Consider the following 18,527-nt stretch of genomic DNA (forward strand, 5'->3'; position numbering starts at 1 on the left):
CCTCAGTACATGCAGTAATATTGTCAAACAAAACTGACTGAGCCCAGGAGCTCCAACAACAGCAGAATTTTAATCAACTACAGCTTATATTTACACACGTTTAAGTGCAATAATGTACATGTTGTTAATGACATAAGATGCATAGTAGTGTTAGACTTAAAATACAAAAAAAAACATCTAATCCTTTAAGGATCATTGATCTGTTGAAGCAAGTACATAATAAGCTAGATCGGCCTGTGGTAATAAATAGAAAACAATATATTTGAACTGCATGTATGTACACGGAGACCTGAGGAACCCATGTCACAGTTTCCCCAGTTGAGCTTTGTTTTCACTCCATACATGTGGGCTCATGGCAGGAGCCAAGAAATGAAGTCTAGCTTGAACCAGTACTCTGAACTGGAAAAAGCTTTTTAGTGTCTGTCAGTCTTCTGTGGCCGTTACCTTACATCTCACCATAATACAAGGCTTCAAAGCCAAACTGTAAAACTGCCTTATCCAGACTGGACTGAACTGGGTCCAGGTGGAGCCTTGTCCGACCGAGCCATTTGGTTCTGTGTTACATCCTCTGTAGAGTGATTCCATGATGGACACAGCAAGAGCCCTCTATATGTTTGAGGAAGAAGAAAAAAAATGCTTCACTTCAGTTGCACAGTTGAAGAATAAATAAATAATATATTACAGTGCCTATCATGTTTTATTCTTTCACAGCATTAAATCCAAGTAGATTTAATGTGGCTTTTTTTGACCCAGATTAACAGAAAAAATACCCTTTAGTCTACAAAATAATCTCTAGTACATGTTTGGGTACATATTCATCACCTCTAATGAACTATGCGTAGCCAAGGAGGCTCTGTCGGTTATAGTATAAATACAACTGTATCTAGAAGGTCAACCAGAAAATGCTCCAAAGAAGTCAGCAAAAAGGCTGAAAGGCACAAAGAAAGCACAAGAAAATATAAAATGAAATAATAGGCCTTAAAATGATTAAGTAGTCTTAAATATGAATTTGTGAGGTCTTCATCTCATTATGCACTTAGCTGTTGGCAAAATGTAGATGGACCTAACTCACTCTAGTCTCGCATAGCCAGACCTCTCCATCTCCACAGTACTGTGTCGGCGCTGGAGAAAGGTCTTTCTGCACCAATCCTCATTTTGGTATAAGGGGAGAAAGACTCTCTGGCTTGTTTGCATGTCTTTAAACAAATCACAATCGTTTCAAGTGGTACTTAACTCAGGAAACAGCGACGGTGCCAATGCAAAACAGTGTCAGGGGACACTTGGTTTGCATGTGGGGAGGTGAGCCCTGACATTAAAATGCCTCAATCCTCTCGAAAGAAAAAAGTAACAACTGCTAGCTTGTTTACATTTGTGCAGTTTGCAAGCAGGTTATTTTAGAGTAACTTGCCTTGCTAGCTTGGAGGTTGTTGTTGTTAGGAGGTTGTTGTTGTTGTTGTTGTTGTTGTTGTTTGGAGGTTGTTGTATGTATCAAAGGGGATTATGGAAACAATACATGCAGCTGGCAGAAGGAGGAGGGGAAATAGGCGCCCAATGAAAGGCTTCATACCAAGTCTTCGTAAAATTAAAATATCTAGAAAAGCTCTTTAAAAGCATTACATTTTAGTTTCTGATACCTGACCATACATCCTGTTATAAGTGCTGTATGTGTAAGAATAATGACCTTCATTACCTTAGTTATCCGTTTCCTTCAGACCCAGTCATAGCTTGTTAATTGATAAGGCAACATAAGTGTTGTCCACACCTGTAGACAGAAGCACATCTGTTATTCTGGGTACACATACAGGTTGTTTTCTCAAAACACTTCTGGTGGAAAGAAAAAACGTACAGGTTCTGGTCTCTCGCTCCAGTTCAGTGGGCTTCTTCTCCTTGTTACACAGTACCTTGGCTACAATAATTATAACGATGACAGCTACGACAAATGTCAGGCCAGACACAAGCCAGCTGATCACCATTGGACTCAGTAATGGATCTGGATCTGAGGGGGAGAGGAGTTTTCTGTTAGTTACATACAGGATGGCGTTTCATAGATGGAAAATGTATCTATTGTCCGTCTCTATAACATTGTTTCACCTCTGATGGCTATAGGCAGGGGCTGGCTTTCTCTGGAGACAAAGGTGCGTCCACCCAGCTGGACCCGATACAGGCAGTAGTAGTAGCCCTCATTGGAGCTCTGGGCGTTGGGGAAGGTGAAAGTGACGGACGGGGCGAGGGCGGGTAGGGACTGACGCACTGTGCCGTTGGAGCGGATCAGACGCAGCTGGAAGGAGCCCCCAGGGTACTGCTGCGGGGTGGAGCAGGTGATGTTAAAACTGTGGCCTTTAAGGACGGAACCAGCCGGGGCCTCAGTGGACGTGTTGTACCAGTGCTGGGGAGTCAGGAGCTCCACTGTGATGAAAGAGGAATTAGATAGGTTATTATACATTGATGGAGAGTTTTGGAAAACCTCACTTGAAAATATGTGGTTTTAGTGTGCCTGAGCCATAAACTACAATTTTCCCTCTAACCATTAATCTATTCATTTTTTTTACACAGTATTCTACAATAAAATGGGCTTTGTGGTCGGGCTGACTAGATTTTTCTTTATTAATAAATAAGTCTTCTGGAGCAAATACAGCTGATTAAATATCTACAGAGGAAGCCTTTCAGTTGTGTTTTCAGCCTTCTGTGTCACACACGTTTGGCGCAACAGATCTGTTTCTATTTTAATCAGTCCAGATGTCTACAGACTGTAACCACTCAGTCTTCACTCCCACTTTACACAGGCAAACATGATGAAGTGTGCATTTGTACGCTTTCTATTTTGTCTTCCATTTAACGTGCATAACTACAATGACGGTGATACAGTGATCTCTGTCCACCATTTTGTACGCTGATGAAGACCTTGTTGTGTTTGATTGATGTGTAAGTAGCCCTGTTTTGAATAAAGGCTTTTAAACCTAATTCAAGTATTTTTGTTCCTGCTCCACGCATGAGTGCCCCAAGTTTGTTCTGTACTCTCATGTGCTGACTCTCTTCTTCAAGAGCACCTGCGTTTTTCTTGAGTTTGATAATATAAAGACAGTCATTGAGCGTACCACTTCCCTTTTTTTTTTCTATTATACAGTGATAGTGTGTTGAGCCTTGACTGCTGCTAAAACACAGGTGACATTCACACAATCATGTGCCTGAATGCTTTGTGCATAGAGACAAAGTTCCCATGAGGTGCACTGGGCTTTGAAGCCAATTTGGCAGACTGTGTAATTGTGATAATATGACGCACACTGGCTCAAAGACTTTTCCTTAGAAACTTATATTGAGAAATAAGTGGCAGCAACTGTGAGCATCACAACCCCCACTAAATGACTCATTTTACAATCAGAATTTGATCTAATATTACTGATAACATTTGGAAAGGCTAGAAAAGCCGCACAATTAAACCATTGTATCCCTATTCTTGTTATCACAGGGTTAAACTGTAGTCAGCAGGCCTGGCCAGTGGAAGTCTCTGACGTGCATGCTCTATAGGCCCTACAATATGGAAGTTCTGTAGAACATCAGGTTAATGTTATACCCGGGCAGCCAAACTGTTTTGGCTCTATGCGCCAATAAGCAACTTTTATGTGAATGAATGAGGCTTTTTAACTGATGCTGTATCCAATTTCTTCTTAAAACATTCATGATAAAGAGACAGTGTAAGGTGTCATCTTAGGTGTAACTGCGACAGTTCAGACAAGCTAGTAAACGGACTAATAAATAAAAGAACAATGCAATAAACTTCCATACTCGTCGTCAGAGAAATTAAAATTGGTACACACCCAGCACCCAGAGTTTTAGGCAGATGTTTAATCTGGATTGCACAACAAAACATACCAAAACAATGTGCCATGGGAAGCGTCATTGTTGCAACAGAGTAAATTAGAGGTTAGACAATGCAGTTATGACTCACCAACGGTAATGTTGATGGAGTCGCTGGGTGGAGAGCTGAGCAGCTCAGCAGGAAAACCGCCTTTGATCCTGTACCTACAACTATAGCTGCCCTGGTGAGACGCCTCAATGTCAGTCAGCGTCAGCTCCACTCTGGTCTGGGTCTGGTCCGCCCTCTGTGTAACCAGTGGCGTGGACACTCCGTGCTTGTACAGGTGGAAGTCACTGAGGTGATGACCCAGCAGGACGCTGCAGCTGAAGCGAACAGCCTCGCCGGGAGTGAACACAGTGTGAGGCGACAGCAGGGTGAGGGTGGGCGTTAAAAGGGTACCTGTGAGTAAAGAAAGGATAATCATGAAATGTGAAAGATCCAATCAACCACAGACTTGTGTCCGCGTTATCCAAATGAACTCATCGCTTACTTGAGTATCCTGAAAATAAAAAACAGTATGTCTTACTAATCCATACCAAGAATAGCCTCTATGAAACAACCCCACAGAAGTCCTTGGTAGATGAAATGCCTCACCAGAGATCAGTCTCACCTGAGCATTTCACCCCTGCATCATTCTCATGGGTGCAGTGGGAGTTACTGTGAAGGACAACAGCACAGCGTGTCAAACTGGACTCGTGTCCGGAGCATTGAACATGCCGCAACCAGATCTCTCCTTTGCCTGCACCGAATACTGCTCCATGAAGGGCAGTTTCGGCTAAGCCGCAGCCCAGCTCCAGGCACACCACGTCAGCCTCCCGGAGGTCCCAGCCATGGTCGCAAACAGTCCCCCACTGGTCGTGGCGGAGCACCTCAACTCTGCCAGAGCACTTATTCTCCCCATCCACTAGTCTGACTCCACCTGTGGATCAGAGACAAAACTACTCAGAGACAGAAAGTGCAGGAACGGCTGAGGATGCAGCAGGGTTGTTTCAATGCCAGTCTTACCAAAAGCAGCAACTCCATCCCACAGAACACCTGACAGGCCTGTGAGGAAATTACAAACATGGAATTATTATAAATACAGATTCAAATCCATCAAAATGAACAGGTATTACAATCAGCTGCTTATTTATTAGGTACACCAAAGACTAGCCAAATGAATGCAGTCTAATACACCAGTCCTGCAGTTTTGGCTGAAACTAGGGGTGCACGTTATGGATCTCAGCCGATACTAAAACTAATAATTTCCTGCTTCTCATGGCCGATAACAGATAAGTTCACATTTTTGTATTTTAAAAAATAAGTTCATACTCTGTTGTTTATGCAAACCAAACGGTAGGACGTTGTTGTAGGCTAAGATGTAGTGAGCAACGATGGATCATTTGTGTTAAAACTCAGACTCCCTCCTCTCTGTACCTTTGTGGATAATGTGTTGAAGATTACAATTGTGTAGTTTTCCTCTGATATTGTAAATCCACACCTGGAATGACATGTTTGGCTCTCTAGTCTTCTCTGTTTATTGGTGGACTTCCAAGGTGCATATCACCACTTCATTGGAGTGTGTAGATGCTGAGCTTGTGAAGTCAACAGTCCAATATGTAGCCGATAATAACAATGTCCCAATATCAGAATATCCCATAACTGAATAAACAAGCTGTTCTCAGAAGAAAATAAGGTCCCCAGAACAGGGTCCGCCAAATATAAACAAAGTAAAACAGCATGAAATTGTGTTGTCCTTTAAGGCCAGTTAGTTTATTCATTTTATTCAATCATAGAAACAAAGAGAGTTTGTGTATTTAGTGCGTTTAGGCATAAAAAATCTTTCTAGAAACTACATAATGCACCTTTAAAATATCCAATACATTTTAATCAATAGCTCTCTAAAACAAACACAGAACATTATAACTTTTATGAAAGCAGTATTATAGGGCTGTTGTGTTAGACTGTTGTTATTTAGCCAGGTGAACCCACTACAGTGGCAGCTGAGTGGTACTGTTAGAGGTAACATACGAGCTAAGTTGTTGCATAATTAACTTTACAAGCGAACATCTCGGAAGTCCGAAAAACGCAGCAGCTGACCAATGCAGCAGTGCCAGTGAAGCTTCAATCATTTCTGGTTAAGTTATCCCGTTGCATAATAGCATGAACCATAAGCTACTTCGCTGGTCCTGCCTCAAAGCTAGTTAGCGGGCAAACGAGCTTAGCTCCCCGTTAATAGCAGCCTGGACTTACCTGTTAAAAGGATATGGAGGAATCTCAGCATCGTTCCCCCTCACCTTCCATCAGACGGCCGGGTGCGAAGGACGCCCGTTGTCGTGGTGATGACGCTGACAGCCGATAAAGCTAATGGCAGCACAAGACATTAGCTAGCTTGTGTGCTACAAAGGCTCGGCTAACTAAAGTAACAGCTAGCGGCTAAGCTAGGCAACTTTGATGAGACTGAAACTTACAGCGTGAGTGTGACGTCACGTCGGTTAAAGACATTGTCCAAAGCGGAGCAGTGCTAACGTTAATGCATGGATGAATGAGAGACACAGTGAGGCTGCTGAGGAGTCCTGGGGTCTGTCACAATGTCCATGAGGGTGGTCGGGACAGCGTTTGGGAATGCCGTCAGGCCGCCATACTCACGTCAGTAGTCCGGAGTGTACGCCGGCACTGAGTCGTTCTCCCTGCGGCAGACAGAGGTCACCACCAGCCGCAGAGCTGCGTTTAAGCCCATTATGGAGGGTCAGTGCTCGGGACAGGGGCGTAGCTACAACTCCTGGGTCCTACAGTCACTGGATGAGGTGGACTTTAAAATATGACACTTTATTTATCCCACAAATCAACTTCTTTAGGAATCTAATGCCTGAATTAAAGGGACAGTCCACCAACTTTATGTTGTCTTTTAAGGCCAGTTTGTTTATTCAGTCATGAAAGCGGAGAGTTTGTTTGTTTTGTTTGTTTAGGCATAAACAATTAACAGACAATGGAGATCTTTCTCTTCTGATTTAAACTTCTTCTTTAAAACTACATAGTGCTCCTATGTTAGAGAAACAGAGCTGAAAAGCATTCATGAGTCAAGTTAAATCAATTATGTCGTATTCTAACCATAAGTGTAAATATCTATACGTGAAAATATGAATTACAGTGAAGCATATTGATTTAAAAACAAACCCAAATAATTGATTTGATTTTTAAATTTTTAAAATAATTTTATTTTTTTACCCCAGCCTCTCTTAGTCCACGGGAACACCCATATCTCTGTCGTACAGATCCTCTTCTGTAATATTTGAATAGTGAAATAATTTCGTAAAAATGATATTCTAAAAATTATGAAATAGTTTTAAATAGCTAGTTAATAGTTTTTGCAATTTTTTACTGTGTATTTTTAATTATTTGTATTTTTATATAATTCAGTGTGTACTTTATTAACATGTATATATTTTTCTACGTTTGTGTGTGTATGCGCTCCTCCAATTGCCTTTCCTTTTCTTGTCCTTCTTGTCACAAGCTGATTCTGAGAGAAACACACAAGAATTCAAATGTACCTGTACTAACCTGTACATGTGCAAATGACAATAAAACATCTCATCTAGTCTAATCTAATCTTTTAAATTCCACACAATTAATTCAAACATTTCACAAAATTAAACTCAAATACCACCATTGTCAATTTCCTCCACTAGGGGCCACCACAGGATATTGTAGCAAGCTCATTATCTAATGTATTACACTTTGATTACCAGTATACGCTGATCACAACTGCAAATATGGAGCCAGTTGGTATTGAACCACAACAATAACTGTATAGAGCATCACTTGTTTTACCGATGGATAATAAATCATTCACTAATGCTTAAAGATCAATAATATTTTCAAGTCTATCTTAGAACAATATCATATTTCATATGTACATTAAAAGCATTACTTGTCACTTCCTCATGTACAAACCAGCAACAAAGTCATCATTAATCATTAATAAATAATTCTGTTAACATTTATAGTATACTTTTGCTTAAATTTGGCATAAAATGTTTTTTTAATATGTTAATCAGGGTCATAAAGGCCTGAATACATAGTACGCAATACATGGTTACAGCTTTATTGGTACCAAAACCACACTTTGTTACTATCCCTGTCCCGTGGATCATAAAGGAAACACTCTGTGGAAGCACACACAGGGAATTTCCTACTAAAAAGACAGATAGATTGCTGTAATAACATTTTATCAATGTCTTTATCAACATTTATAGCTGAGGAATGATGACATATTAAAACATTTAGGCCTAGTAGGCCGACCCATTCTAAGGAAGAGAAACAAGTCATTCTTAAATGCTTATAGCTTGTCTATAAAGCATTAGTAAATGATTTTATAAGCCCCAATAAAACGAGTAATTCCTATTTTTATAGAGGGTGATGTATTACAGCCTGTTGTAGGCTTTACATTTTGCAGTGAGTGGGAAGAACAGGCGTCAATAAGGGACCCGCAACTCCGTCGCTATTGTAGACGCAAATACCCTCACAGACCATTCACAGACTTACCACCCACACGATTCTCCTGCTGCACTCCTCCCACTGAGAACCATTACGTCATGTTCTTGGAAGCTGGAGAGGGAAATGTGGATGAATCAACTAAAACCACTACAGAAAGGACACATTTTTGCTGATTCAGTTCTGAGTTATCAAGTAACCACTTCCTAGGGATATTATTTTCCTGTCATAGATGACTAGACTTTCCTGTGGTCCAGGGTTTTCTTCTTGAATTGAAAGGAAATGTGGTTGCATTTAAAGTTCCTCATTTTTGTCCACGATGACTCGTGGTTTATCATGGACATAAATGAGCAACTTTTAGAAGCTGCCTGGGAAAACAGTCTGTCACTTTTTGTTGAGACTGTACTGTTCTGTTCTAGTTAAAGAGCACTGCATGTCTACTGCTATTGCCTGTAATTGTGCCTTGTGTGTCTAATTGCTCTTATTTTATACAGTTTCTATAGTTCTAAGTTTCTATATTTATCTATCTGTACTTATTTTATCTCTTTTCTTTAAATGAATTCAGCAAAATAGCCTGAAAACCTGCTTCAAAAACTGAGAAAATGTTTTTTTCCATGTCAGCCAGAGGCTTGGAAATGGCCAAATTGTAGTCTAAACCTCAATCCAATCCACAATTCGTCATAAGACTGGAAAAACTGTCGACTCGCAGTCCACATGACTGTGGTCAGTTTTACAAGAGCAGGCACAAATTGCAGTGTCTACATGTGAAACTGATACAAACCTAGACTGTAGAGCCACCAAATGTGCCTGTACAATTAAAAACTGACAAAAACAGTGATTACTTAAGTTTATGTCTGTGCCAATATGTTCACATTTTCTTTCACTTCATGGTGATCATGGCTGAGTATTTCTGTGATGCCATGTTGAAAAAGTCAAAGGGTTAAATATGTTTTATAGGCATCTGTGGAGACAACTGTGGAAGACCCGTTTCCAGATTTGTGTGACTAAGTGAAGCAGGTATTACTGAAAAAAGTAACATTCTCAGCAACTTTAAGCACCTGGAAGAAAACAATAAGAAAACACCTGACGTCATTATTAAATTAATTCATTGCAATATTTGCCAGGAAATCCTTCATATCCTTTGATTTGTCAGTTATTGAGCCATCTTTCCAGCGCAACGACCTCGTGCTTACACACCAGTAAAGGTAAATTCCTCTTTTAGTAGAATCATCTTTTAGTGTTCACGTCCACCACCAATGTCATTTCTTGATGCATTTTATTGAGCCACTGGTCAAATAAGCATCCGAGTTCTCATTATATTGTAAAAGGTGACAGTCTTTTTCACAAAGGAAACATACAGATAAGCCTGTAATCATATATATATGTTTAGATATATATATATATTAATGAAAATATGATAAATCTCTCTGTAATTCAAATCTTCAAAACCAGCACATTGTGAAACAGAAATCTCAAAATGATCCGTGTGGTCATTACATTGCAAGGAACAGCACTAACCCATCATTATCTAAATGAGTCAACCTGCACAGTCATCTGTGTGCGTTGGTACATTTACCACTGATAAAAGAAAACAAACACTGTCATAAAATAACAAAACAGAAAATAACTTAACACAAGTCCTCCAAGAAGATGACCTTTTTCACAGATTTTGGAGTTTAATAAAAGTTCCACTGCTTCTTGAGTTATTGTGATAAACTCCTAACGACAAGCTTAAATAAAATAATGCATTTAGCTCTTTGGATAACAGTAAAACCTGCTTCAGTTCCACGATACAGTCTCTGTGGCACCACATTAAGTGAATGTATGTGCTACATTTTCAAAAGTCTTTTGCCCAGTGTGTCCTGGGTCTTCTGTGGTGTCCATCGTTTGCCAGGAAAATCCTGACTTTGAAGTGTTTCTTTACTTGGAGTCTCCCAGCAGATGGACAATGAGTTCATATGTGGAGAGGACGATGGCTGTGTTAGGGATTTGTCTAATTAGCTGTGGAATGAGTCCTCTATAAAAAGCTGCATAGCCTTCTTCCACTGCTATTAACCTCCCTGTCTGGAAGAAATACTTGTACTTGCTGCCCTCCTCGCGCAGCCTCGTCCGAATGACCTCTGTGGAGAAAAGACAAGAAGAAAAAAAGGGTTACTCATTTAAATAAATACTTTTTCCTGACAGAAGGTTGTTTTGTTGGAAGAGACAAACAAATAGAAAAGTGTTTACCGTGTGGGTAGGCTATGCAGGACGCACAACCCTTTGAAACAGCAGCTGCCAACATCAGACTCAGGAAGTCCGAAGCTCTTTTTTTCTCATTTTCACCGTTCAGGGAGTTGAACTGGTTCTTGGCGAGGTTTTTCTTCAGTGTCTCGTAGATGAGGAAGCAGATCATGGTCTCCGAGATCCCAGCATAAGATGCAGTCAGGCCTCTGTAGAAGCCTCGAACTCCTTCCATTCTGTAAACGTAGCGAGCACACTGCAGTGCATTCATCTTCTTCTCTCCTCGGGCTCTGAAAGGTCAAACAAGTGGGGCTCATTAGTCACAAAATCACACTTGTGAACCTGTTCATTTTCTGTTTATTGTCTAAGCAATAGTGAACGGTCATTCCTGTAAGGAACCGCGTAAAATCCTACAGTTTCCTTGTAGGGTTGGATGATTAACTACTATCTTTTTCCCTCTCATTTGTAAAGCCACCATGTTGTGCTGCTGCAGGATATGTGTTCAACACAGGGGTGGAAAGACTTGTTCCTGTGACCCCACATGATACTACTGCTCTGTACTCGCTAATGTAAATATAGACTCTTCTTTCGTGCGCGGGACACTGCGTCAGCACTGTGTATTTATGGCGCCAGGTCACACGCTCAGTCTCACGCACTGCATAACCCAAGGACAGTGCCGTGAAGGGGGCCTCAGTTAAAAGGTCATATTATACGGTGTACATTCTCACCTGCCCTAGAAGTCCCTAAAATAAGTCAGATTGTTTTACACATATCTTAAAGGCAGAATGAGTAGGATTAGAAAAAACAACAATTTTATTTTATTATTTTCCTGTTTGAGACATTTCTGAGCATTGACCTTTGGGCAGTGGGTGTGTAGCCCTGAGCCAATAACGTATCAGTGCTGAGGGCAGGAGGAGGGGCCGACTTTGTCTTAACAAATCCTACTCATCCTATGGTCAGTCCTGCACTAAAAAATCTAAGTACACAGAAGGCAAGTGAAATTACGAGTGTACATACTTTCTCTCCAGCTGCATCCTGGTCTTGACCATCCAGATGGGGTTCATCAGAGAGTTAGTAACGAAAGCTGAGGAGGCACATTCAGTTTTACACTTTAGAGTGACATAAGATCCATTTCATCCCCTCAATGTAACTCAAACCACATCTTGGATTAAAGTGTTTTTCCACTCAAATTTACTGACAGGAATTACAGCAGGATCACACAGCATAAACATCTGAAAAATACTTCTACTTCATTGAATGAATATGATCTATATGAAGAATTTAATGTTCATTTTATAGGCTTCAAAAAAGGTTCATGTTGGCATTGTGTTATTTCATCCACAGGTTAGACAGAACATCTAATCATAAGACATCATATTTTTTCAGGGCTCTTGATTGATTGCTCACCTGCAACACCAGCAGAGGACATGTGCACCAGTCCACAATTAGGGACAAACAGCCCATTGAACATCTCTTTGGATTTCGAGTATGCAGCAAAGTAAATGGCTCTGAAACACAGAGAACAGACTGGTGAGAACTCTACAGAGGCAGGTGTAAAGATTATGACACAAAGTGCATAAATGGGACTGTGGTTTTATAACAGCTGGGCAATTATGTAAATGATTCATTTGGACTGGTGTTGCCCTTTGACAGTGTATCCAGAGCAGTCTGTTTCCCCGCTGCCCTGCTCTCTCCACTCGGCTTCTGGAACAAACTGTCACTGCACCAGAATGGGCTGAATAAGCACCACAGATGCCCACAGAGCTGCTCTGAATGTGAGCCGGTCCAAGTTGGCCAGTGAAACGGAGGGGCAGCGGAATTACTGAGCAGAGGATCATGCTGCAGCTACTCATTAACCATGGGGAATAAATGCAACCGGTGTCCTTTTTCAGTCTCAAAGTCTACTCAACATTTGGTGGGAAAAGCATTAGTACTGTTCATTTTACAGTTACACGGAAGAGTTAACTTCAAAGATTATACACCCTGAGGGAACAGGGCAAAGTACTGATCATTTATTGATACCAAGAATGGAACAAGATGACATTGACATAAAATCAAGATAAAACTGAACTTTCATTATGACTTGGTCTAAAGGTTTCACACAAATAAAACAGATCAATTATTACCAAGCTGTTGAAACTCAAACCTCATGAACACAGTTCCTTTATTTGTCTTGTGTTAAGAAAAGAATGAATTAAACACAAATACAGATGCCTGCGCACGTTGACAAATGTTGTGGTCTACAAAAACATAAAAGCCGACTCAAAAAGCTCTGAGGCTAGGGAGGTGCGCTCGGAAGTTGTTGCAATGACAACAGCTTCCTGTTTATACAGTAAGTTAATGCCTTCAAGCATTAAAGTGAAATATAAACACAGCCTCCTCCTGTGTTAGTAGCCTGAGAAATCATCAGTCTGCTTCACTTTGTGACCGTCTCAGTATGGCCAATTCTAGGCATCAATATCTAGCATTTTCTATGATTATCAGAATGGTTTATTTTGCGTCCGATTGCCAGAAAATACATGTAAAAATGTGCTGCCTTGGTTCTGTTACAGCAGCCTCTCTCTTTCTCACTTAATGTCCCACCCACAATACCATCTGCCATGAGCATTAGCCTATCAACAGTGAGTAATCTGAATTGGCAAAGCAACTAGTAACCAAAGTTATCCAATAAATGTAGTGGAGTAAAAAGTACAATACTTGCATGGAGTGGAAATATAAGCAGCAGAAAATGAAAATACTCAAGTATTTCAAAATTGTACTTAGTTACATTCAATCACTGGTTGTAATTATTGAAAAAAACTGTATTGTGTTACCATTCACATTATTTCAACCGTAACATGACAATATTACATACAATATTTTTTTTAATATAGTAGGATTACTTTGGCTTCTTACTTTGTTAGGATTTCTCCTTGTAATTCTTTCTTTGTTTTGTCAGACTCAATGTGTTTGTAAATGAGGGCTGCCGTGAATGATCTCCAGTATAAACAGTGGTTGATTGAAATTAATTTTTTGAGAAAAAGATTTTCATTTTTACGGCTTGTTTATCAGCCCTTAAAAAAAAAACGTAGCAATCAATCCCTACCTGACCTCTGCTCTGTTCATTGTTTTTGGATACAGAGACATTTCTTTGTGTGTTATCACTAACCTGTACACCAACAGGGAGGTATCATTAACACAGAGATTGCAACATAGATCCAGGACTTTGTTAAGCATAACTGCTACGGGTTAGGATAATGAGAGGATGGACAACATAGACACAACTGAGCCACTAAAACATGTGCACACTGTTTTCACTGTACCTTGAGGGGGCGACGCCAACGAGGTTCGGCCCCAGGCCACGGAAAAGTGATCTTGGTCCCTCTTTTTCAAGGATTGATCTAAAACAAAATTTAAAACAGCCATTGATTATTTAAAAAAAAAAACACTAACAAATTTACAGATTTATTCATGTACACCACCATTGTACATGTTTAGCTGGGTCCACATATTTTACAGCAAAGGTCTTTGTAGGATGTCCCCAAGTCTATTAGGGTAATGAGTATGGTGTTACACCAGTCTTGTTCACTTGACTTGGCTTTGCATAAGTTGTGTACACTGAGCCAAGGCAGTGCATGACTTGTCACGTCAGCCACATCCCCACAGAATATTTTAACCCATTCTCCAGATGACAGTCTGGTCTGCCAGGGGCAAAGCAGAGGGGGGAGGGTACAACTGCATTCTGTGTTGGTTTCTGTAATGCAAACCTCATCTCTCAAGCAGTCTTCAGGCATTGCACTGCTCTCTCAATGATACCCAACACCTCCTCTAATACAATAATGAGTTTAAAAATACAAGAATGAATGACCTCTTTTCGTGTCAAAGTAGCACCCAAACTCAACCTTTAAAAAGGTCCAGAAAAGATTTATTTTAGTTTAAAACCTGTAAATGCAAAGACAGCTCTCAAGCAGCTCTGAAACATCTATCTGTATCAGCCAAAGTAAGTTGCAATACAGGCATAAGACCTTAATTAACAAGGAAATATTGTTCTCCAATGTCAGAACATTCTCCGCAGGCAGTGTAACTGTTTTCATTTAAAGACACAGCAGACACTAGTCCAGACCAGTCTGCGTCCCCAGTCAATGTTGCATAACACTTTCTCTTCCTTTTGGCACACTGAGCCTGCCTGTAGTCTTCCCTCACCTAACCAGAGTCTTACACGCTCTGTTTTTACAGACACCAAAACATGTTATGCATATAATAAAGCCTGGAAGAAAAACATGTTATATGTCGTCACAAACAGCTGGTTAAAGTCACTAAATACCACCAGGATACTGTGCGCTTAATCCTCGCTTTTATGTAAGACAGGATTAGAGACATTCATTTCAAGACTACGAAGACAAAATGCAAATGAAAGGCTCGCTGATGTACTTTCAAGGACTAAAGCACAAGAACTGCGCAGGACTTTATACAACTACTCCTAACAAAAAATTTTGTTTTGACAAATTTGTTCTGTCAACACTTCAGTAAAACTCTGTAGGCTGTCATTATGTAAGAACAAAACCCACAAACTGACAGTTATGCCCCTCCCAACAGGGTAGTCTGATAAACTGTGCATCATCTGTAAGGAACATTTTGTTCTTTTGCTTTGCATTAAAAAAAAACCACAGATGCCCTGAAGGACAGCCCACATAAACACACATCTTACCGTAGGACCTGCAGCAGCCCAGGTGTAACAGTCCCCGGTCGGATAACCCCGGTGCCGCTTAGGGTGCCGAGCTGAACCTGGAAGACGGGTCTTAGCGTGACGCCAGAGGACTGCAACCGCGTCTTCAACACCTCCAGGGGGCAGGTCACGATGGCTCCCACTGTGCCACTACATCTGCAAATTGATCACACAAAAATTAGGATTGTGGGCAAACAGAAAAGGCAACGTCTCACCAAATACATGTTCTTAAAGCTGCAATAGAAGGCTCACTTCTTTGGAGTACTGTGGTTCTATTTTTTGCAAGGTTACTCATATCACCTTTGACTGTAGAGAGGGATTTTTCCATCATAACACAGCTTAGGAGCTACTGGCCAAAGGCTATGAACAATTATGGTCAAAGACCGGTCTCTTGTGCTGTAGTAAAAATACTCAGGAGTCAACCCAACACATCTGCTGCACAGCTCTGTCCCAGACGCTCTAATTGCACCCCCCAAAAAAGATGCACTTTTTCCAATTTTAGCAAAAGCAATTCATAGCTTTAGTTCTCACTGGTACATCCTTTATTAGTTGCATCCACTACCTTGTCCGCTATGCGCTTAAAAGTCTGGAACACTGATTATACTAAGCCTCTGTAGTGTCCCGTGTCTAGAGGACAGAGTCAAACATCTTAGCTGATTTAGCACCCAACCTAATTGTCCGTTCACTGATCATCAGTCACCTACCTCACCTGTTTGTCTGTGACAGAAGAAAATATACTTGGATGTATTTGAATGAAGTTTTCCACATTTCATCTGATGGACAATGTTGTAATAATGTGCTTTGGAGTTGTTGTGGCCATGACCACTGATCACTGACACCAGAGATAAGAAACCCGGGGCAATGAGTACAAGAGAGTTGGCCCCTGAAAATTACAGGTATGTTAAGTAACAGTCTAACAAAGGCTGACATACAAGCTCAGCTGGTTTGCTGAGTAACTGGAGAGGTAAACATACACTTCCCTCTATAGGGTCATAGCTCATGTTTTGAGACTGCCTGCGTGTCACGACTCAGAAAGCTAGAGTTAAACTAAAAACTAAGTGATCAACCTACTCCCCATACATCTGACTCAGTTAGCATTTAAAACAATCTTAATTTAGAGCTAAATTGATTAACAGAATTGAAATTGAAGACTCATTATGACACTTCAAGGGTAAAATGGCGTCATTTTTAACAAGCCAGTGTTGTTTAGATGTGACCTTTACATCAACTGGGGGTGTTGGGGGCATTCAGCTCGTTATATCACAGTGCTGCATATTTACAAATGTCTTTTTTTGTCAGCCAGGTGGTTATTGAGCGGTTGGCATCGCTAGCATGAAGCTATCATTGCTGGCAAGGTACATCGTTAGGTTCAGTGTTACGTAACACCGGGGTCTGCGCCACGGGACATAGCTAACCGCTAACAGTCTCGAGTTCGGTTACACGATATAGGTTCAGTTTTAAGAGTATCATCTAAAACAAAACGATGTCACTGGCAGTATGAATACGACCTTTCGATTTAAAACAATTAGCAGTGATAACTTACTAGCTAACGGTAGCTTTTGGGGTATTAATGGGCGAACTTCCGCACGGATGTAACGCTACGCTCAGTGCATATAAAAGATGTTGCCGGGTGGCTCATTGTCCACGACAACGTTAGCTGGGTTAATAATTCAAGACAGAAAAAGTTACTACACGTGTTAGCCATATTGTTCACATTGTCATTTCACATCACAGCAAATAAGCTGGTGGAGAAACAGTGAAAGAAACAGATGTCTAGCTAGCTGACTATATTAGATAAGAAGATGCTGTGCTAACACGAGCTAGCTTGCGTTTGGATATCCGTTAGCATGCGGGCTAGCGGCTCTCAGTGCTAAAGACACGTACGAGTAAATTCTATTAGGTTTCACACAGGCTTTTCAAAAGTACAAACCCAGTGTCGCCCTCTTCGTGTTAAATTAACCTTTAGGCTATTAATAACGTTAATCCAGCTGGCATTAATGTGACTTACCCCCCAGCGAACAGATGCAGCAGCGTGTCTTTCTGTGCCATCCTTCTCTTTTTTCAAACAGCCACCATACTCGGGTTGTATCTCTGTAAAAACGGAAAGAAAGAGCAGAGCAGAGCGCCGCGTTTATGATCCCAGTGTGCTGCAGTGTTTCTGTCTCTCTACCAGCTTGTTGGAGCTGTCAGCGGTGGAGTGGGCCGAGCTGCAGGGTGACCTGAAGAGCCGCTCGCATTTACGTCAGTGGGCCGGCCGGGGGTGTTGTCTGTGACGTAGGAACATGTGCTCGCCACCTTGCGTCTTGCCCCTTTTGGTGCTGTTGCACAATTATTACAAGAAACAAAGATCCAAAAACAACCGGGCAGCAACAGTCTGAACTCCTGAGCTGCACCTGACCCTCACCGGATTCAGTATGAGATCGACACTTGGTTTGTAATCCATGCAGCACACATACGTGAGAATATAAAAGCATGAAAGCAATAAAAAAAAAACATGCCTAGAGCTACACTTATTGTTGAAAAGCAAAACAAAACAAAAAGTGCCTGCGAGAAAACAAAAGTAAACCAAACACAATATTATTTTTTAAACATTGGGTAAAAAATACTACTTTGATACAAGTGAAAGTCATCCATATAAATAGTATTTGAAGTATCTGATATTCTTAAGTACCAAAAGTAGTTTTCTGGCAATAATAGTACTTTAAAACAACGTAAAATTAAATTATACATATATTTACCTGTATGTATATACTGTAGGTATACTAGGTCGACAGATTAACAGCCTGACTGATTATTTAGTTATCCCGATAGGTGTTTTTGTTTCTCATCTGATTGCAAATAGAATAACTACTACTACTACTACTACTACTATTAATGATAATAATATTAATAATAATAATAATGAATAATTAAATAAATGGGCTCCTTTGGCTCTGATGTAGCGTGCAATCTACAAAGTTATTCGCAATATAAGTCATCAAATAAATGTAGTGAGTAAAACGTACATTTTTATAAAGTATTTATTTCTTATTTTGAGGTCTGATTGGTCAATTATCCCTCTGACTGGCTTGTTTTTCAAATGTTGTTGTAAAAACATCCTGCAAAAGTCATCACTTTCCACAGTTGCACATTTTGTTGCATATCTCGGACCATTTATGTAATATTTATGATATCTTGCTGTGATTGTAGCTCCTGGGATTTCTTCCTCACTGATAAAAAATGGACATTGTGAGATAAAAACAGACAAACTACTTCCTGTTTTTCATCAGA

The 18,527-nt window shown here is 40.5% G+C and overlaps 2 protein-coding genes across 4 annotated transcripts; both read right to left on the minus strand.

Annotated features, from left to right (window-relative positions):
- Positions 1–51: 51 nt before the first annotated feature.
- On the minus strand, positions 52–6,583 carry LOC311265277 (uncharacterized protein). The gene is made up of 9 exons (XM_084366759.1): positions 6,307–6,583; positions 6,089–6,199; positions 4,862–4,900; positions 4,467–4,775; positions 3,947–4,255; positions 2,092–2,406; positions 1,847–1,996; positions 1,691–1,762; positions 52–606 (listed from the first exon to the last, which is right to left on the minus strand). The coding sequence occupies exons 2-8, from the start codon at positions 6,117–6,119 to the stop codon at positions 1,719–1,721; spliced, it is 1,197 nt and encodes a 398-aa protein (XP_084222885.1). The 5' UTR covers positions 6,120–6,199; positions 6,307–6,583; the 3' UTR covers positions 52–606; positions 1,691–1,718.
- Positions 6,584–9,588: 3,005 nt separating this feature from the next.
- slc25a33 (solute carrier family 25 member 33) lies at positions 9,589–17,760 on the minus strand. 3 transcript variants are annotated; one of them, XM_084367301.1, is made up of 8 exons: positions 17,662–17,760; positions 17,266–17,348; positions 15,240–15,413; positions 13,855–13,932; positions 11,960–12,060; positions 11,570–11,636; positions 10,559–10,842; positions 9,589–10,449 (listed from the first exon to the last, which is right to left on the minus strand). In XM_084367301.1, exons 2-8 carry the CDS (start codon positions 17,304–17,306, stop codon positions 10,250–10,252), a joined length of 945 nt encoding a protein of 314 aa, XP_084223427.1. In that variant the 5' UTR covers positions 17,307–17,348; positions 17,662–17,760; the 3' UTR covers positions 9,589–10,249. The 3 variants fall into 3 exon arrangements, with proteins under 3 accessions (XP_084223427.1, XP_084223428.1, XP_084223426.1); XM_084367302.1 differs by lacking the exon at positions 17,662–17,760 and adding an exon at positions 17,477–17,637; XM_084367300.1 differs by lacking the exon at positions 17,662–17,760 and having other exon boundaries at positions 17,266–17,470.
- Between the last annotated feature and the right edge of the window lie 767 nt (positions 17,761–18,527).

The sequence above is a fragment of the Pagrus pagrus genome (assembly GCF_965226575.1).
Source record: "Pagrus pagrus genome assembly, chromosome: 11".
In the NCBI taxonomy this organism is placed as follows: Eukaryota; Metazoa; Chordata; class Actinopteri; order Spariformes; family Sparidae; genus Pagrus; species Pagrus pagrus.

What these genes read in the sequence shown, in the direction of transcription:
- slc25a33 (XM_084367301.1), bottom strand. Translation starts at nt 17,306, where the DNA reads ATGGCACAGAAAGACACGCTGCTGCATCTGTTCGCTGGGGG. An exon ending in CTGCATCTGTTCGCTGGGGG is followed by an intron (nt 15,414 to 17,265) that starts GTAAGTCACATT and finishes ATCAATTTGCAG; the next exon opens with ATGTAGTGGCACAGTGGGAG. An exon ending in GGGCTGCTGCAGGTCCTACG is followed by an intron (nt 13,933 to 15,239) that starts GTAAGATGTGTG and finishes ATTTTGTTTTAG; the next exon opens with ATCAATCCTTGAAAAAGAGG.
- LOC311265277 (XM_084366759.1), bottom strand. Translation starts at nt 6,119, where the DNA reads ATGCTGAGATTCCTCCATATCCTTTTAACAG. An exon ending in CTCCATCAACATTACCGTTG is followed by an intron (nt 2,407 to 3,946) that starts GTGAGTCATAAC and finishes CTTTCATCACAG; the next exon opens with TGGAGCTCCTGACTCCCCAG. An exon ending in GGAGCGAGAGACCAGAACCT is followed by an intron (nt 1,763 to 1,846) that starts GTACGTTTTTTC and finishes TTCTGTCTACAG; the next exon opens with GTGTGGACAACACTTATGTT.